The following is a 20995-nucleotide window of genomic DNA, read 5'->3' as shown; positions in this document are numbered from 1 at the left end:
TTCCACAGGAGTACATTGCAATGGGAGGCTGCACGTGTCAGGATTCCAAGAGAGATCCCTGGGAATACAAAACCAATGTAAGAGGAAGTGAAATGAGAATTCAGCAGAGTCCAGCTCTCTGCTCTGTTTTTTCTCCCAGTTCTGCAAGGAAGCATCTAAAAGGATCCCTGAATTTTCACAGCAGCACGAGGGGAGTTTGGCCCCTTTTCTTTTTGCTGATGGAGCAGCGTGGCTTTTCCAGGGATGGGTTTTAAATTTTTTACTGCTGATTAACACTTTTGGACTGTGGCCCCTCAATCTGTTTCCTGCTTCAATTTACCAAGAGCTCATCACCAAAGACAACAAACCCAAACCAACAGAAAACCACACCATAAAACAATCCACTGAGGAAAGGGTTGCGTTAATCCTGTTGGATTAAAACTGTGTTTACCCAAGTAAGTGCAGATTTGGACCAAATTATTGGGGTGGATTAATTAGAGACTCATTAGAGTTGATTGGAATTTGTTGCAAACTGGTGGGTGGTTTGTGAGGTTTTGGGAGTGCATGGGGTACCCCGCGTTTGGGGAGGGCAGAATGCCTGTCAGAGGGTCTGACATCCTGCTGGATGGACATCCTGCTGCTCTGACATGCAGCTGGGGGATGCAGGAGCAGAGCATCCCGCTGCAGCGGGACACCACGGGCTGGGAGTGCAGGAGAACGCGAGCACTGCAGCATCCCGGTGCCCAGGAGATGTGCTGGGGCATCCCGGTGCCCGGGGGATGTGCTGGGGCATCCCGGTGCCCGGGGGATGTGCTGGGGCATCCCGGTGCCCGGGGGCAGCCCATGCTCGGGGAGACGAGAAGCGCAGCCGCGGGGGATACACTCCCCAGACTCCGCCAGCTGCCTGTCCCGGTGCCCCTCGTTCCCCGGTGCCCCCCGTTCCCCGGTGCCCCCCGTTCCCCGGTGCCCCGCTCCGGATGCGGGAAGGGGGCACCGGGGCCCCTGGGACACCACGACTCGGTCCCCTCTGCTGGGCCGCACCAGGACCCGTTCAGCCTCCGGCGGGCGGCTCTCACACCCCGTTACCCCATTGGGGGGCACCAGGGCCCCGTTTTCCCCCTGTTGGGGGACATCAGAGCCCCGTTACCCTCCGCTGGGTGCAGCAGGAACCTCTTGGGTGCGGTAAGACCCCGCTGGGGTTCACTAGAACCCCGATTCCCCCCGCTGGGGTTCACTAGAACCCCGATTCCCCCCGCTGGGGTTCACCAGGGCCCGGTTTCCCCTCGCTGGGGTTCACCAGGGCCCGGTTTCCCCTCGCTGGGGTTCACCAGGGCCCGGTTTCCCCTCGCTGGGGTTCACCAGGGCCCGGTTTCCCCCCATTGGGGTTCACCAGGGCCCGGTTTCCCCCCGCCGGTGCCGGGCCCGCTCTCCCCGCAGGGTGCCCGGCTCCGCCGGCTGCCCCGAGCGCTCGGTGCGCATGCGCGGGGCCCCGCCCCCGCCGCCGCTCGCGGTGCACTGTGGGACACAAACAAAGTGCCCGGGCGGCGCGCGCGGGAGCTCGGACGGAGGCGCGCGCGCTCCCCCCCCCCCGCGCCCCCCCCTTTCCCCCGCGTGCACGCGCGGCTCGCGCGCCCCTCACGGCCCTTCGCGCGGGGGGGTCGCGCGCCCCCCTCTCTTTTCCCCCCCCCCCCCCCCGCCCCCCCTCCCCCGGGTTTCCCGCGCGCCGCCTGAGGGGGAGGCGGCGGCCTCCGCCTCCCCCCCGCCAATATCCCGCTCATCCCGCTCGTCCCGCCGCCTCCCGGCCCCGCCGTCATGGCCCCCAGATAGCGGCCCGGCCTCACCGACCGCCCGCAGGTAACCGGGGAGCGCGGCCGGGCCTGGCGCGGGAGGGGGCCGGTCGGTGGCGCGGCGGCCGCTGGTGCCCCACAGGGGCGGGAGGCGGGGGGGGATCTGGCTCCGGCCCCTCTCCCCCCCTTTCAGACCCGTCCCGTCCCTTCCCCCGTGTTTCCCGTTCGTGCCCCGCGGCCCCGGGGCTGCGCTCACCCCCCCGGGGGATCCCATTGCGCGGTGCACAGCCGGTGTGTCCCCCTCCCGCGGGGCCGTGTCATCCCCGCGCCTCACCGAGGGTTCCCGGGGCGGGGGGGTGTCTCCTCTGCCGATGTTTCACGGTGTCACCTTTCTCTGGGAGTGTCCCCTGTCCCTTTTGCCGGTGCTTGGGGGTGTCACCTCCCTTTGGGATGTCCCGTGTTCCGTTGTTTAGGGGTGTCCCCGTGCTTGGGGGTGTCCCCTGTGCCGGTGTTCACCCCTCCGGGGGTGTCCCCTGCCCCGAGGGAGCCGCAGTGGCTGCCGAAGCCTGTGGGTACACACGCAAACCTGGAGTTCCAAGGGGCGTGTGGGGGAAGTTGTGTTGTTTCCTGCATCCCAACGGGATACCTGCTGCCTCCAGTGCCGGCTTATGGGAGAAAATACAGGGATTCCCACTAGCTGTGAAGCAAAGCTTGCTGTCCCTTTGTTGTTGTTTGTTTTTTTTCTTACAACAGCCCCTTCTGCATATTCCTTAGTGTCCATCTGCCAGGGTCTGCTGCGCTGCCTCTGTGTCCATGCGCCGTGAGGGTGTCACAGTGCTCATCTGCCAGGAACTGCTTCACGTTTTTCTGCTTCCCCTTCCATCTCTCTAGAGTCATTCTCCTATACAAACATAATCAGCAGGTTCTGGGAGGGTATAATCTGTTTCTTGCTTGCCAAAAACCTGTTGTCTTCTTTAACACACACAGGGTATCGTACTAAAATCTGCTGTACCTGTTTCCATGCACATGTGGAATGAGCTCTGTGCTTGAACAGCACAGCCTGTTAAATCCCACACCTCAGGGGGCTCCTGCCTGTCTGCAAAAAGCTGCTGAGGTTTTCCCCACCCACAAAGACCCATCCTCCTCCAGATGCTAAGGATGACTCCTCCAGCCCATCTCCTGTTCTGTGGAGCCTGCTCTGCCCACTGATGAGGGATGTGTGTCTACTCCTCCACACTCACCAGGGTTATCCCACTGCTTTCCTGCCAAAAGCCACTGCATCCTGCCCTGTGTGTGTTTGCACCCCTCAGGGAAGGTGCAGTCCAGCAGCCTTGCTGCAGGCAGGCATTTTTCATGCATGTGGAGGTTTCCACTCTGAGTCCTTTCATGTCTTGGATGTTCCCACAGATGCCCAGTGCCAGCTGTTCCCATGCTTGCTGCCATCACCTCCCTGCTGCACGTGCCAGAGAGGTCACCCCTGTACCCATCTCTGATCTCTTCTTGGCTGCCTGTTATCTCTTCCATGGCTGAAATTTTCCCCCTTTTCCTTCCTGGGCCCTGCTGATCCTGCAGTGGGAGACTGTCAGGTTGAGCCTACCTTGGTTTTTGCTTTGGCTTTGAGGTTTCCTTTGCTGAGCTGTCCAGCAGAGTAAACTTAAGGAGTCTGTGTACTCCTAGGTATCTGCACATCCCATGGGTCTAAAATACCATCACTTTCTCTTTTTCTGGTCATACATGTAATTTGTCCACTCCAGGATTTTTTTCTGAGACCTTAGAGTCCCTTCCAGTGCCTGAAGAGTTTCCAGGAAAGCAGGAGAGAGACTTTTGACAAGGCCATGGAGTACCAGGACAAGGGGGAATGGCTTCAAATGACAGAGGGAAGGGTTAGATGGGATATTGAGAAGAAATTCTTCCCTGTGAGAGTGGTAAGGCCCTGGCACAGGGTTCCCAGAGAAGTTGTGGCTGCCCTATCCCTGGGAGCATTCCAGTACAGGCTAGACAGGGCTTGGAGCAGCCTGGTCTAGTGGAAGGTGTCCCTGCCCATGGCAGGAGAGTTGGACATGATCTTTAAGGTCCCTTCCAACCCAAACCATTCTGTGATTTTTCTAGAACTCTCCTGCTTTTATAGCTGTCTTTATCTGATACTCTGGGTTTGCATTACCCCTATGGGGAGTTTCTCAGTTTTCCTAGTTACACGTTTGCCCTTGTTTTCTTTCTGTGCCTCTGCCTGATATGAGGCTTTTCTTCACCCTTTTTAAAATTTTTATTTTATTTATTCTTGGGGTGTATCCCCAGGTTATGCCACATGGCAGCTCTTCCTTGGGTAGAGGTCACCCATTTCACTCCTGAGCTGATCCCTGGCTCTGAGCTGGATGTTTCCATAGATGAGTTGATGGTTATTTGTCACATGCAGGGCACACCTGTGGCAGTGCTCTGTGGATTCTGCAAGGTGATGCTGAGTGGGAGCAGGTCCTGTGCAGACATGTCACAGACCAGCACTCGGGAGTCTTTCAGGGAATTAGGAGAGCAATGTGCTTTTCTTCTGCCCTCGAGGTCTCCTGCAGCTTGATGTCTACACAGATCCAAGGTGTGATGAGCCTGGAGAGCTTGCCTGGGTTTAAGTGCAGCTGCTTAAGGAGGTGGTGCTGAACCTGGGAGCTCAGACACAGCTGTCCCGGTGTAAATGCCTCCATTGATGTCCAACTGTTTATTCCAGGAACTAGTTACAATGCTCTAAGTGCCTCTCCCTTGGGACTACTTCTATTTAAACAGCTGGTTTTAATCCAAAGCTTTAATTGGTGCTAACACTCCAAGCAGTCTCTTTCCATGGGAAGGGAATTTCCAGCCCCACTTTAGTCTCCCCAGGTGGATGATGCATGGATGCTGAGGGAGGATCATGCCTGGGAGCTTTTGCCCTAGTTTTGTTTCCAGGGTGAGAGAATTCCTGCCTCTGTGACTCTGAGGTTTGGAGGGGAGAGACTGTCCTTAGGTATTCTTTCTGCAGTCTGTAAGAGGAGTAGTCAGAGAGTGAAACTGAATCCTTGCCATGTTTGTTGCAACAGGAGGTTAATCATAAACTCTGTCGCTTTCCAGAGGGGTGGGTTCATTCTGCATTGGTGGAGAACTGTGCTGCTTGAAGGGTCTGCTCAGCTGTTTGCCAAGAGGATCAAAAGCAAAACAGCTTCCCCCTGTCTGAGGCTGAACAACCACCCAGACACTGGTTTTGGTTGTATCCTGTGACTTGCTAGAAGGAGATTTTCTATCTTCGTGGCTTTTCTGTGAATGGATGTGATGCTTGTGCCTGGTGAGGTGTTTGTGTGACCAGCATCAAGTCTTGGGTCCTTCACACGTGTGTGGGGTATTTCACATCAGTATTTCACTGGCCTCATCCATTATATCTGGTAAACTTGTTTTTCAGTGAGCTTTGAGAACATCTGAGTGTATTCCTAGGGGAACATCTGGTGATATATGTAGCTTCACTCCTTTTAGGAATTGTAATCCACTAGCTTAAAGAAAAGGAAAATCAGCCTGTGAGAAAGCAGTGGTGCTTTTGCTGGCATGTGACGAGGAAGGAGATGTCCCCTGACGTAGAAGGGATTGTCTGTTGACATTCTTCTCCCTCTCCCAGTTATAAGTAGGTTATCCCTGCTCAAATTATGCAACTGTGCAGACAGCCAGACTTCAGGAATTCCAAATACTTCAATGTGTCAAGTGCTGACTTCTAAATTAAATGCCACGGTTGCAGAGCGTGTTCACAGTCTGTCGCTTGAAATACGACATCAATCTTGGAATCGCGTGTGGCTGAGAAGGGGCAGCAACTTAATTGCTTGTTTCTTCCAAGAAGTGTTGTGTGAGGGTGCAGGAGCCAAGCTGGGTGGGAGATGTGCCTCTACCTGTGACAGGGTTTCCATATGGAAGTCGGCAGTTACAAGCAGAAAAAAACCTACTGAAAACATTGATTTATGTAACAAATTGAAACGCTTCATTCTCTGTGGCCGTGGCTGTTCCTCAAAGATGCAGTTTCCAGCATCTAGATCTAATTAAATAGTTGTGTGCTTATTGCTAAGTAAACGTAGGAGTCCATCACTCTCCTTGCCTTGGAGAGCAAAATTGATCCTTCTAATGGTTTCACTGGATGAAAGCAGGTGTCTGGGACTGCTTTGTGCAAGGTGCTGACATGAAATGGTGGTGGGAGGAAACGAGCTGCAAACCTGATAAAATGGGATGACAGGAAAGGTAAACACTCAGCATTTTGTTCAATTCTTACATTCCATTTAATCAAGTTAAGGAAGTGACTTAAACTGTGCATTATTTGTAAATAGTGTTTTCTTAATGCGTTCCACTTTAGAGCCGGGGAAATAATTATTTCACATGAGCAGATTCATCAGAGTACGTGAACGATGGGATAATAAGGGCTGCAAAAAGTGTGTTGGGCTCAGCTTGTGGTCTGTGTCAGTGGGCAGAAGTAAATCATTAGGGGAGAGTGGAGCAGTAACCCCAGGCAGCTCAGTCACCATCCCCAGCTCCTGGCAGTGAAGGGTTTCCAGGTGGCCTGAGCAAGAGGGTCTGAGCTGGCAGTGCCTGTTGGACCTGTCCTTGAGGGAATTGCCTAAACATTTCCAAGAGTTTATACCTGGAGCTTCCACAGAATACCCTGTGATTAATCCCTCAATTTATACAAAAATAATACCTGGCTTCTGGGGGGGGGTTTGTTTCTTTTTAAACTGGAATCTCATCGAGTCCTTCCTGCTTTTTGTAGAACAAGAAAGAATAAAGAATCATTTTTGCGTCGGCACCTCATTTGTGATTTTATAGGTTTCAGTGTCCTCAGTTTACTCTCTTTGGGTTCTTCTCCTTTTCCAGGCTGCATTGTCCCAGTCTGTTTAGTGCTTCTGTCTGGGGAGGCAGCTCTACATCATTTTGTTTTGTTTTTTTTTCCTTTGAGTTCTGCTATTGTTTTGAGGTGATTCGGCCACAACACTTGTTTGCTTGCTTTCCCCAAGAAGACTGAATAAAGGGAGATTTGCTTTTCTAATAAAGGGATACTTTGTAGCTCCTCTGTGATAACATTAGAAACGTTTACTATGTGTAATGTTTTACATTCAAAGTACAAATGAACTGGGTAATCGTAGTGAGAGATATTGTGGTGGAAATACAGATACTGAAGAGGATCTTAGTTTATAAATACAGCTACAGATGGCTGTTGATAAGGCATTCTGTATTTGGATATTACCAAGAGAGCATTATGGAAAAAACTACAGTTGTGGTGGATACTTGCCAGAGCTAAGTCTGTTGGAAGGCGTTGGAAGCACGAAGGTGCCGTGTCCTGTGGAGACCTAAGAGTCCCAGAAATTACTGGTGGATTTGGGAATAACTGGTGGGTTGACAGACACGTGCTCCCGTGTTAGGGGCAGATATTGACAAGGTTGAAGCTCTGTGGTCTCACAGTTCCTGCAGTTTTCTTTCAACATCTTGTTTTGGTTTTTTTTAAGTGGATAAATATCCCTGTTACCTTCTGTGAGAAGTTTATGTAAAATGTTAGTAAAGATGTTGGAGGTTTAAAAACAAACCACAGAACTCTCCTTATACCCAGCACATACCATGGATATGGTTCTGCCAGGCCAGCTTTGGCCATACAAGGGCAGACAGCTCCAGCCTGTGGAGTTGCTGCTCACCTGATAACGTGATTTGTGGATAAATACAAGGACTTTTAGGTTTTGGAGCCAAGAAGAACTCCTTTTAGGCATTTATCTGCATAAATGAGTCATTAGGAAAATAAAGGTACGAGTAGTGCTGAAAGGGTGATGACACAACCACATTCCTGCCTTGCTTGAACTTGTTGAGGATTCTTTCTAGCTGCTTCCATTGGGAAGGTGGCTGTTGTTGATGTGTCTGTGACACCTCGGCTGGCTGGCAGCAGTCCATGCTGTCTGGATTAGCAATGCCTGTTCTCCTCCTCGGATCACACGGGATGTGAGACTTTGCCTTGATCTCTCCCTTCTGCTCTTTACTGAGGTTTTTCTTCAGTGTTGCTTCCAGCACTGGGGGTGTTAATGGGGCTGCTGTGCTTCAGGGAGAGTTCACATTTGCATTGCCCTTAAGAAAAAATCATTTATTATAGTTAATGTGGATTTCATTAGGGTGTAATGCTTCCTGGAATAAAAGTGATAGAGAAAAGCTGTCATTTTGTGTAATAAACCTGAATATTTCAAACAACCAGTCAGTTGACAGGTAAGCTTTGTGCTGAACTAGTAAAAACTAGCATTTAGCCAAATTTGGTTGTGACAAAGCTACTGGTTGTGGTGTGCCTTCCAGTCACTTATTTCTGTCAAATGAGACAAGGGAGTCGTTTCCAGGGACAGGAGGGAACACAGGGAGGGTGGGAGGCATGGTTTGGGGGATAATGGAGAGGAGGGAGTCTGCACTTGGGTTGCTTTTGGTGTAATGCATCCCTGATTTGGCCTAGGAGGAAAGGAAAAAATGATGTGTGAGGACCCACAGACAGGGGAGTTCTGTTATTTTTGTCTTTTTCACTGTTTCATGGATCCAGAGTAGTGCTAGCAAGAACATCCTGAGCCTTACTGCTTTGCTGTGCCATTTTTCCTGATATTTCTTCCACATGCCACCACCAGAAAGGGCTTGGAGATTTTTGCTTTTGTGACTAATTTGAGAGGCTGGCTTGAGTAGTCTTCTTCATGAATATTTTCCCCGACTTTTTGTTGATATACTCATAGAGCTTCTGGAAGTGAAAGCTCAAATGCTGTGGGTAGCCATGGTAAAATAAGAAAAAAATAGCTTTCTGGAATTAGTTTAAATTAGCAGGTTGCTGCAATTGCTGCCACGTGCAAATGGAAGTAATATATGGACGTTTTTTGGCAATTTGCAGTACTTAGAAGTATTTAATATTCAATTGGGGGTTTTTGTACTTTGTCTTTTTGTTAAAGACCAAGGACTATAAAACTGCAGCCTCGCTTTTTATTACAGAGTGGGAAATGGTCATCTAACAGCTTTTCTACACTAAGGAAGTTGTGAAAAACTTAACCTGAATTTGCATAGAGCAAGAGTATAAAAAAGTTACTGCGATACATAAAAATTATGCATGAACACTGCCATGGTTAAATTTGAATGTGTGCCTTAGGGCTGTAACACATCAGTCTGTTCACTATAGGCTGATTACATTCTGGGGTGCTTCCCTGCAAAAGGATATGAATTCACTTTTTATTGCTTTTATTCTACCAAAACCAGAAACAACCAAAACTCAAAAATGTGCAATTTGTTTTGTATGTTGATGGCACTTTTAGTAGTTCGATCGTGTGGTTTTTGGGGGAATTGGTGAAAACCAAGAGGACAGGGTAGTGAATCTGCTGTTAAATATCCCCAAACACTCTGTCTAGTGAAGTTGACACATTAATTTTTATTATGAGAATGAAGGTAATTCAGTGTGGAGCAAGGCCTTTCACAGTTACTGCTCAAATTGTTAAACGAGCCTCAGTTTTAAGTGCTGTCAGAAAATTTGCTTTCATGTGTTATATGGAATGCTAACATGAGATTCTTACAATGCAAAGTTTAAAGCACCAGAGGCTGGGGAAAACAGCATTTATCTGGTTTTCTTATTCAGCCATGTGAAAGCTATATTAGGCACATAAACTTTCTGCACTACACTGCGGCTTCAAAAAAGCAACAAGTTAAATCTGGGTCCTTTGAAGTAGTGAATGGTAACATTCTGTTCTCCAGAAGTGATGACTTCAAATGATCACAGCAAAACTCAAAAAACTGTCGTGGCTGAGGAAAACAAGACAATTCTCCCCAGATAAATCTTATTTCAGAGTATCACTGTTGCATGAAACATGGGTTTTGTTGGAGCCAGCAAGCTTCAGTGATGTGGAAAGGTAGAGAGTCTTTAAAAAGGACACAGATCTTCTTTAATCTGTAAATGATCTCAGGAAACATCTTCCTGTTGCAGAAAAGCAGGCTGTGGCGTCAGATCAGTTTACATACAGCAGGCACTACCGTCCTGCCCTGATTATTGTAATCTCTGTTGTTAATTAGATGCTGAGATTAAGAGCTGTTGTGCTGCTCAGTGCCCTCGATGTGTTCCCTGTCAGTTCTGGCCGCTCCCGTGTCCCTGCTGAAACATCACCTGGTAAAGGAAGATGCTCTGGAAAGATCTAAGCACAGTTTACTTTACAGACACATTAAGGCACAGCTGCACAGAGAGGAAAAATACACCAAAACCCCTTCCTCGAGACTCTTTCAGGAGGTTAAAATAGATATTGACAAATACCTGGCAAGAAATTAGGCTTTGCAGTAGCCTGGTGTTCTGTGTGCTTTTTACTTAGCTGTTGATTTAATTTAACAATATGGAGATCTTACCCCAAAGTCACTTTTAACTCATTAGCTCCCAGTTCACAGCTGGGGTCCATTTTAGCTCCTTAATGTATCACATCAAATGTTAAATTCATACTGTTGGATTTCCCATGGATTTTGTTCTGTTCCTGGGACTCCAGTTCTCAGTCATTTGTTTTTGTGTGTTGTGCTGACGATACACCTTAACCTTTTGATCAGCATTTTCTGAGCCAGTGTCTTGGAGATCTTTGCTGAAATAAGTTCTTGCATCACTTCAGAGGTGAATTCTTTAATGTTATTCCAAGTACATGAACAAGTTCTTTCAGCTGTTTCTTTACCTTCAGTTTGTCTGTTCATCTCTGTGTTTTCACTAACAGCTCTATTTGTCATGTTAGTCAAACATTTAATGAAGTTCTCATCATAGCTGGCATTTCCTCTTTTTCTGAAAAATACATTATTGATTCCGTTTGAGACACTTTAACTTCAGTAAACACAGGTGGTATCCCAGTTTCTGTTTGTTTTCTCATTATTCATTCTTTTTTCTTCAGTTTGTTTTCTTTTGGCTGGATTTCTGCACTTGTATACAAACACCTGCAATCATGTATCTTTGAGAGATGAAAACATCTCTATATTTTTTATTAATCAGACCTTGTACACTAAATATTTGAGAGACAAAATTATCATATTGCTAATGTTGCCAAGTTTATTTGCAGGTGTGCACCACAAAATGAGACAATCTTTGAACAGTCCTGCCTCTTGTCCTGGTACACTGACACCTTTTCCCTGAGAATTAAAGTATCACTGTGTAATCACAGCAGTGTCTGATGGAAACACTTTTAGACTGGCTTCTAATGAAAGGAGTGGTAACATGTTTTACACACCTACAACATGACATTTAATCTGCAAGTTTTATCTGGGCCAGGAGTTGTAGCTATGCTTTAATCTTGCTGCATTAATCCAGCACACTCAGTGCCTACGTTCAGAGCTCCAGGTCAGCTCTCAGTGATTCCCAAGCGTTTGGATTACAAACTGCTGCCAGCTCGCAGCTTTTGCCATCAGTCAGGAGGGTCTGTGCTCAGCCACAGCCATTTACAGAGCTGTGCAGATGAGTTTCCATTGCCCTGAAGCCAATGGGAGCATTTAGCAATTGAAACTTCACTGTGGATAACTTCAATTCCAGCCTTGTGACATTTCTGCAGTTAATAATGTCCCGATTTATCTGTGTATTGGTTTCCCACTCTAAACCTGCTTCATGGCAGCTGGGAGTCCATCAGCTGCAGAGACCACGGCTCTCATTTGCCTGAGACATAATGAGACATTACTGATGTGCAATTCTTGCCACAAGAATTAAAAAGGGAGGATTGAAGTAGAATTAAACTCTCCTGCCAGTTGAGATCAGACAGGAGAAAGTCTTGCAGGCCCCTTCCTGTAGGCCATATATAAGGGTTGATAAGGAACGTGAATAAATCTAGAAGTGTCACTTTCATGAGGAAATGACAAGCCAGAGCTGCATGAGAGTCTGCTGCAAGTATGTGGCTGCTGGTGAAGTTAATGGATGTACCCTTGGAATCTGTAATTACTACAGTCAGGCAGATGAGTGCTTAATTCTACCAGATGGGAGGGCTCTATCCTGAGTTCCAGGACATGCCTGGGGGTTTCACTCTGCAAAATCACTCTGGAAGATGCATCAGCCCAAATAGGTAAGTTCTGTGCCTTGTTCTGTTCCATCACTGGGAAGTTTTTGAAGGTTTGTGGAGTCACTGTGAGACAGGTTTGGCTTGGTTTGGATGCACACATTTCCATCCTGTGCCATGTCCTGGGCTCTCCTCTGCAGGCTGTAATTCTTCTCCTATCAGCCCACACAGGCTCTCTTTAATATCTCCTTTTACACTGTCAGAGCACAACTGCTAAAATTTTACATTCAATTTCTTAATTCCCATGCAAATGACTAGTCAGGAAAACAAACAAAAATCCCTAAGACACATTCAAGTGCTTCACCTTAAATGTAGAAAGAACAACTCTGGAAAAATAGTGATGGTTTAACTAATGGTTTTCAGCTTTTTCTTTGCTGTGACCTCACAGTACAGGAGCAACAGCTCTGTGATATGTTTTGTGTTGGTTTTAATATGCTAAAATATAAATAGTAGACACATATATACCTTTTTTTCAGTAGATATTCGGGTTTTTTTTTTTACTTTTATATGCTCAAGCAGCCTTGGAACATGAGGAAGACTTTGGTCATCTCAGTTTGGAAACTGTAAACCTTTTATTGGAGATTTATAGTTTTGAATGAGGACAACTGAGATATTTGGAATTAAGCAAATATTTCTGATTTGTTCTTGGTCTATATCGCTTTAACAGCAGCTATTGTGCTTAACATCCATGGTGTAAAAATACAAAAATTCTGCTAAACCACAGAGGAACAGGAAGTACATGCTAAGGTGTTGGTTTTCCATCTTTTGGCAAGGGAAGTAAAATCAAGTACCAGGAAGGTGTAGAAGTGGATTGCAAGGATGGTGCAGTGTCTGACCATATCTCACACCTTGCTGCTGGTAAGAATTAAAACAGAATGCCAAAATAGGAGGATTTTTTGCTCTATTTTGTATAGGAATATGCATTGAGAAGTTAATTAGATAAACTTTTTTCAAAAAGCTTCCAGTGATTAAGGCATTGTTACCAAAAGCAGAGGCTGGTTTTGAGTGATAAATTGTAGGGGTGATAAGTGGCTGGGAGCCTTGGCACCTCCAAGAGGAGAGATGTCAACTCCTGGATTCCACACTCAGCTGAAGTTCCACTCGTGCAAAACAGTCTAAGATAATCTGTGCTTGGTCTGTTGGTACTGTTCTCTTAAAATGTGTATGTAAATGTTTCCTAATTTTATCCTTTCAGAAGTGTTCTGTTGCAGCTGACATCCCATCTCCACTTACAATAAAACCATTTTGTAGAGCAAATTGATGGGTTTGGCACCCCGCTACTTCTTTCAATGCCTTCACCAGCCCTGAGAATTAAAATGCACCTCCTAGATTTGCATCATGCAAATGCATTTTTCCATGATCTGAGTCAGTTTTTTCCTATCCCCATGAAAGATTAATGTTTTCGATAGCAGTGACAGCGTGAGTCAGAGCTGTAACTGTGAGCTGGGGCTTTGCCATGGCCGCACACATCTGCGTTCTTCTTGTGGCATGGTACAGTCAAAACTTTGGTTTTCTATTATTACAGGGGTTAATTTGGGGGGAAACTGAGGTGATCTCTTAGGAACACAAAACATTTATTTCATGGACACTCTGGGCCTGCCTTTTTGCTGAGTAATTATTTTGGAAGAGGAGATGTTGGATGCTTTTCACCTTGTCCTTTGCAGATAAACATTGTTCCTGGTCTGTTGGAGGACTTAGAGTAAAGAAGTATATAAGGGCTTTTGTCCTTATCTCTTTCCTGCCCTGAAGAGGTTTACCTTGGTTGCTACCAAAAATGGTGGTGGGCCCTGTCACAGCTCAGGATTTCCAGATGTGCAAATCTTTTCAGCAATTTTTTGTGAAGAGTTGCAGCCTTGGTGCGTTGACTTTGTAAACCTCAGCTCTTACAGCACTCACAAGAAACTCACCTCAATGTTTACAAATTCATTTAAAATTGGGGGATGAGAGTACTTTATTGTTACAATGCACTTTCTGGGAGTCCTAAACATTCAGAACCTCTGATAATTATGTGGGTTATTGGATCAGTTTGAACCCTATCTATGTGTTTCAGTCTCCCTCCATGGAGCTGAAGTCTGGCTCTGGAGTACTGCCTGCCACTTTTGAACAGCACCTTCTGCTAGGCTATACCTAAAATTTACAAAGATCTAAATTCTAGAATTTGGAAAGTCTCTTTGCCAGGAGTTTTTTAGAGGAAGAGATGGCTGCTTGTGAAGCAATTTACCCTTGTAGGATCTTTTGAAAGTGCTTTTGTAGAAATAAAATAAAAAATTAAGTGTGGAACAAAGGAACAGGCTGGAGGGTGAGTACAGAGCACCCAACAAATGCTCTCTGTGAGTAACACTAATGGTCATGAAGTCAGTGGCCTCAAAGGCTCTGGCACATGAACTTGTCAACAGCGGTGTGCCAAAACCCCCATCTTTACAAAATATATGGTCTGGTCAAGGGCAGTATTTTTGGAGTACACTGGGGAAGGACAACACACTCTTTATGTGCCTTCTGCTGTGGAGTATTAACTGTTAACAGTAAATAGGTGGGTTGTAGTATTTCAGTTTGTGAGGTGGAATTGTTCTTCCATTCGAGCTCCCAAGGGGAGTTCTCTGGAGTTACTTACATCAGCCCCTCTTGGCTGGGCAGAGATCCTCCCAGGGGGCTGATCCATGTGCAGCATGAGCCCTGCTCAAGAACGAAACACCTCCAAACTCCTTAAAACAGAGAGTGCCTGAAAATAGTCCTCTTCTGAGAAGCTGGGAGGAAAGGGACATGGGGGCAGTATCAGTATCCTGGGATATTTCAGTGAAATGGTTTGGAGTCAGAGTCTGGTTCCTGAGGTGAGAGACCAGCACTGGGTGCTCCCAGCTGTTTGCAGGCTGTGGCATCTCCTCACTCCCAGTACAGGCTGGAGTTTGGCATCTCAGGTTTAACACTACGGTGTTTATGCACTAGCTGCTTAACACTGGCTCCTTTGTGCACTCACAGTTTGGAATCTGCTGTCCTGGAGGAAATTGAAGTTCTCAAGCCCAGGGTCATTTTCCTGGTCCACTCACCCACTGCAGCCAAAGGTTACAGGTTTGCATTCCAGAGATTCCAGAGCTCCAAAGTGGATGCTCCACACTGACATCATTTTGAGCACAGAAACCTCGTGTTTGCCTCTTTTACATGAATACTGCCAGGCTTGGCAGAGCTGGGTTGAGGTCAAACTAGGTTTACTAAGCTGAGTTAAAATATGATTTAAAATAAAGTTTAGAAAGTGCTGCTGATTGGGTTAAAACTGGAATGGTGTGGTAGCTCTGGCCAGCAGTTTTGTGAAGTGAACCAGGGCAAGATTCATAGTGGAGATAGTTCCTTTTATTAGGCCAGCTGCTGTTGGGGAAACAGATGTGTGTTTAGATAGAAATAGAAATAGCAGACTTGAAGTTTGTTCTGATTTAAGCAGTTGTTCTGATTCGATTATGAACTTAATTATACTTAATTATACTTACCAGTTAATTTGAGGGAGTGAGGAGTGCTGGTTCCTGTGTACTGCGGCGAGATGACAGAGATAAAATGCTCCAGGTCACATGTTTATCCCTGTGGAAGATTTACCTGTGTCTGGACTACTGCTGTGGGTGGAATGCTGCTCTAACCAGTCTGCATTAAAAAAAAAATAATAATATAAAAAAAAAACCAACCAATGATCTGATTTATACCATGGGCTCACAGTAGGATGAATGTATCTGAGGGGTTCTCACCAGGGTGGGAATTTCCTAATCGTTTTGAGGACTTATGTGGCAACAAAGTGGTATAAAGTCTGTTGGTTTCAGTGTTGAGAAAAAGTTGGTGTTTTCATGCTGTAAATTGCCACAGGATACAGAGGTTAAAGGTAGGGCAGTGGTTTTGTGGTGCTAAAAACGTTTGTTTTGAAATGATGTGCCTAAGTGAGAAACTGAATGCAAACAGCTGCCTGATTTGATTCACTGACTCCTCTAAAATGTGATTATAGATACCATGTTTCAAACCCAGTGATTTGAGCCATAACATTAAGCAGCAGGTGAATAAGGAGCTAAATTTTGTGTACATGGAAGTAGATATTGCATAAGCAATATTTTTCAACTCCAATATAGTTTCTTTTCCATTCACAGTTTCATTACATTATAACATTACACTTACAGTGTAGAGTTTCATCTTTGCTGTTTCTAAGCTCAGAAACTCGACACCTGTTTAATCCCAAAACAGTGTATGTGCCATGGTAGCTGTTGCTAAAACCTGCATTTCAGTAGCCTTGAAACAGTGAGAATGAGCTGAGTTACTCCAAACTGCTCAAAGGTCAGGTCTTCATTAGTGCTTCTAGGAGTAAAAAAAAACCCAACTGATTTTCAAATTAATTGTACAAAGCCTTTGGTACAGTAGCACTTCTCTTCAGACTGCTTTTGGCTAATAGTGGACAAAATAGTTCTTATTCTCAAAACCCTGAAGTGCTCACATTTGAAATCTCATCTTGTTCAGGGATGTGTGCTGTGAAGGTGATTCCTCACATATTTCCAAGGCAGGAATGCATACTGGAAAAACCATTCTCTCCAGCTGTAAGTGTCTGTGGCAGAGTTAAATACAGCCTATTAAATATGGACTGAAGTGTCCCACTGTGAATATTTTTAAAACTTGTGAAAGTGTCTTTGAATTTTGCTGTATTTCCGTAGAGGTTTGAAATGTGTTGTGGGCCAGGGTGTAAGTGTGTCCCCGGGGATTGGAAGGAGGAGCCCTCCTCTGTGATACCATCCCTGGTCCCTGCCTAGGGAATGCCCGATGGTTTGTGGCTCCAAGCTTAACAGCTTTTCCAGCTCCAGCCCACTTAGCACTTAGTTTAGGTGTGCACCTTGATGTTCCCACCCCAGCATTCCCAAGGGCGTGGGTATATTTAGTTCTTGGATGTGGATCCTGCACCTTATGGTCCAAGAGCTGCTGTCAGGGACTGCCTCAGAGTGGGAAATAAGACCTGACAAAGTGTTACTTTGAAATGGTGATGATCCAGGGATGATGGACTTGTGCTGAAGCTGTAATGTAGCAGCCCTTTACCCTCTCAGGTCGCTGTGAATTGAGTGCAGCTATAAAAATGCCTTCTGCCACTGAAAGATTAGAAAGAGGGTTGAACCATTGTATAACCTGGCTGTTCTTTAGAACACTCATCTTTTCATGTTGAAAGTATTTTCATACTGCTTAAATTGCCATCTAAATACATTTGGTGTTTTTACTACATCATTAACTGTAAGGAGCTGATACTGTTCCCCCTCCTCAGCCTGACCCTTTGGATTTTCCTGAAAATACCACATGTGTGGATGTTCCTTGTTCACACTGAGGCCTGGGTGGGAGCCACTTGTTAGAATGGAAGTGTCAGTGCAATGAGGCCGAAAGTCACTTTACAAAAGTGATTTAACAGAGCAATATCCCACATTTGTGGCAGGAACACTGCTCCTCTAATAAATTTAAATCAATTTATTGCACATCACTGACTTCTGCTATTTTATTTTCAATTCTGTAACCAGATCAAGGTCAAGGAAGCAAAAGATGAAAGGAGAAGGGGAAAGGAAGCCAGAAGAGGGGAGAGGTGGCAGGAGGGAGGAGCAGGACTAGGAATGGTTTAGAGCAGGGCAGCAGAATTGAGCTCTCACTTTGGGACCAGAGAGCTGAGCATTCCTTGTTCAGAACCGAGAGGAAAATGGGCTTGTCTTTTGGGCCTGTAGGAACTGGGAGGATTGCTTTGAGATTTTTCTCCTTGTTTATAACCATGTATTGGTACTATTTCTAAATACCAAATTATTCTGTGGCTTGTCCTTGTGAGCGTATTGTTCTTGTACGAGCTGCAGAACAGAAGTACTTGAGGACTTCTGATGTGCCAAGGAACAGCTGCAGCGACCAGGATTTCAGCAGGAAGGGTATCCAAAGGCCATTTTTGAATATGCTGCTACAAGATTTTGCTGTATTGTGTTGGTGTGAGATCAATGAAATATGCTTTTCATTTGATTCATGCTAAAGAACAAACAGTCTGGATATTCAGATGCCTCTTGAGGTCGATCCATTTTCTTTCAGTGAAGGGAATGTTTTGCTTGTGCTTAACTTCTTCCTCTACACCAGTGTGAAATTTCATTTTAAACCCAAATGGTTTAAAATAATTTCCACCAGACTTTATATTTATTATCAGGTGTTAGCTAATCTGTTCTCTTGAACAGTTAGTGTTCCTCTGTCTGTAAGGGTTTGAGTATCAAAAGTGAAAACCCAGGAACAAGGAGCAGCCAAGTGTGAGTGTCTGTAGAACCAGGTGGGCTGTGACAGCTGCTCTTTCAATGTGTCACATTTGGGGTAAGTGGTTCCACACTTGCAGTTTCTCTGTGAAGCTCCACGTGAGCCATTTGCAAGCATGGAATGTTTTTTTACATGGAAGGGAAAGAAGGATGGTGTGCAGAACTGGCTGACTCCAGGAACAAATCAAACATAATAATGTTGTTGATGTTTAACCAGTGAGATAGTTCTATATCTTGTAAATTGTATGAGGCACGTACAACACAGAAAACTTCCGTGGAGGCTTGGAAGGAGCTTAAGCAGGTGAAACTCTGTGATTTATATTTCCTTTGCAGTGAAATGGTTCTGAAATCCAGGGGTCAAACACCCCATTCTCATCAGGACCTTGCATAAAAAACATGTATTTGCTCCCACATGGAGAGAACTGGTCCCCAAGAGGGCAGGTTTGTGTTTTTCAGAAGAATGAAGTTTCCCTTCTTGTTTTATTTATCACATAAATAAAATCAGTTTATGTGTATTTGATTTAAACTTAAACTTTCCTTTGAGGTTTATATTGCATTGTGTTTGTGGAGGAATTTTCAATAACTTCTCATCCTAGTTGAAAACTATTAAAAGCAGCTTTAAGTAATCAATACCTGCACTACAGCAGGGAATCAGACCTATTGGCAACTGTTGTTTTATGTTTACTGGTTTGAACTCTGGCCTCTGAAAATTCATGCTGTAGTTTCTCTAAGGCTTTTCTGGTATTAAATACTTTCCCTTGGAGATTTGCTTACTCCTGCACCCTTCTTGTTGATTCAAGCTGACTTTTCTGCTTAAAAAAACCCTTCAATAGTCTGTTAGGTTTAAGAGCTGTGAACAATAGTTTTCTGGACCCACAAAATAAAAATACAGATTTCCACACAGATAACAGTTTTAAAAATGCTTTATTTTTAGTATTACAAACATTTTTCTGAACTGTGTTGGGAATTTGGTTTTGAGTGGGCATAGCAGGAATGTGGAGAGAGAGAGAGAGGGAGCGATAACCCTGTAGGTTTAAGGAGATACAGATACATGGAAGATGGTAGGGATACATTGCAAATAATTTAAGCTGTGATTATGAAAATTACACGTAATTGCATTTCTGTAGAGTTAGTCCCTTGCACAGTCTGGATTCTAGAGGAACGTGGCCTTAGAGGATTCAGATGAATTCTCTTCATACAGAGTCTTACAATCACGAATCCACTTGACTTTTTGCTTTCAGAGATGAAAATGACAGTTTTCCTCTTTATTTCAGGATACCTTTGATCTGTCTTATGTGGGAAGAACGTTAAGAGAACCGTCTAAAAATGGGTGTTAAAACATTCACTCATAACTCCCCTGCTCACAGTCAGGAGATGCTGGGGAAGCTGAACATGCTCCGGAATGACGGCCACTTCTGCGACATCACCATCCGCGTCCAGGACAAGATCTTCAGGGCACACAAGGTGGTTCTGGCAGCCTGCAGCGACTTCTTCCGCTCCAAACTCGTTGGCCAAGCAGAGGATGAGAGCAAGAGCGTGTTGGACCTGCACCACGTGACGGTGACGGGGTTCATCCCTCTGCTGGAGTACGCGTACACAGCGACGCTGTCCATTAACACCGAGAACATCATCGACGTGCTCGCCGCCGCCAGCTACATGCAGATGTTCAGCGTGGCCAGCACGTGCTCGGAATTCATGAAGTCCAGCATTTTATGGAATACACCCAACAGCCAGCAGGAGAAGGTGCTGGATGCAGGACAGGAGAACAGTGCAAACTGCAATTTCACCTCCCGGGACGGCAGCCTGTCTCCCGTCTCCTCCGAGTGCAGCGTGGTGGAGAGAACCATTCCCGTTTGCCGGGAGTCTCGGAGAAAGCGCAAGAGCTACATCGTCATGTCTCCTGAGAGCCCCCTCAAGTGTAACACACAAACCAGCTCCCCACAAGTGCTCAATCCTTCAACTTCCTACCCAGAGTCCAGAAATCAGCCTGTGGACTCATCCTTAGCTTTTCCCTGGACTTTTCCTTTTGGAATTGATCGAAGACTTCAGTCAGAAAAGGTGAAGCAGGCGGAGAACTCTAGGACTTTGGAAATGCCTGGGCCCTCCGAGTCCACCAGGAGGATGGGGGATTATGTGACTTGTGAGAGCACCAAAGCCAGTTCTCCCCTGGTGATCGAGGAGGACGTGCGTGTCAAGGTGGAACGGCTGAGTGACGAGGAGGTTCACGAGGAGGTGTCGCAGCCTGTGAGCGCATCCCAGAGCTCCCTGAGTGACCAGCAGACGGTCCCAGGGAGCGAGCAAGTGCAGGAGGATCTCCTGATCAGCCCTCAGTCTTCATCTATAGGTATGACCATTTCTGCAGTTACATATCCCAGCTGGCACATGAGCACTGGGGATTTTATTGGCAGAAATCTGCCTCATGCATTTTCATGCTTTACTTTTGTGAAACTCCCTTTCTTCCCCCTGATTTTTGAAATGTTACACATAAACTCAGAGTTCTCTAAATAACTTTGCAGAAGGCAGCTGAGAATGGTGAGCCTGTGGTAGCCCTCTTTATTCAGCAGAGGTTGATAACTCCTTTTTACCTCTTGCTGCCTGACTGGGGGAACTTAATTCTGCTTTCATTAGTGCCAAAAGACACGATCTCAGCTGAGCTGCAGCATCAGATTTGAAAAGCTTGTGCCTGTAACCACAAAGGGTTAGAATAGTGCTTTGCCTCAGACATCAAATCTCGTCTAATCGTGACAGAGAGCCTTTGTAAGAGGATTTGCAAAGTAAGTGGTGAAACACTGTCATCTTAATGCCCCAGACAAAAATAAAACCACACAGTCATAATATTGAGAATCTTTCCATTTCTGTGGGATTTGATTCTCAAGTTGCTTCATCAAATGCTGCTGGTTGCTGAGAGAAATCTTTT

At 45.9% G+C, this 20995-nt stretch overlaps 1 protein-coding gene across 3 annotated transcripts in view; it reads left to right on the top strand.

The window, feature by feature from the left end:
- Positions 1–1476: 1476 nt before the first annotated feature.
- The window catches only part of ZBTB44 (zinc finger and BTB domain containing 44), a 37401-nt gene continuing 17882 nt past the window's right edge, over positions 1477–20995 (top strand). For 2 of the 3 annotated variants that reach the window (XM_086861029.1, XM_086861027.1), the window contains exons 1-2: positions 1477–1833; positions 19353–20422. In XM_086861029.1, the coding sequence (XP_086717155.1) occupies positions 19405–20422 (1018 nt within the window). In that variant the 5' untranslated portion in view covers positions 1477–1833; positions 19353–19404. The remainder of the gene's footprint in view (positions 1834–19352; positions 20423–20995) is intronic. The other variant, XM_086861028.1, reaches the window with a different exon arrangement.

Source organism: Cyanistes caeruleus, chromosome 23, assembly GCF_971803275.1.
Source record: "Cyanistes caeruleus chromosome 23, bCyaCae1.hap1.1, whole genome shotgun sequence".
NCBI classification, from domain to species: Eukaryota; Metazoa; Chordata; class Aves; order Passeriformes; family Paridae; genus Cyanistes; species Cyanistes caeruleus.
The sequence above is the reverse complement of the archived record's forward strand: the minus strand, read 5'-3'. Positions and strand labels throughout refer to the sequence as shown.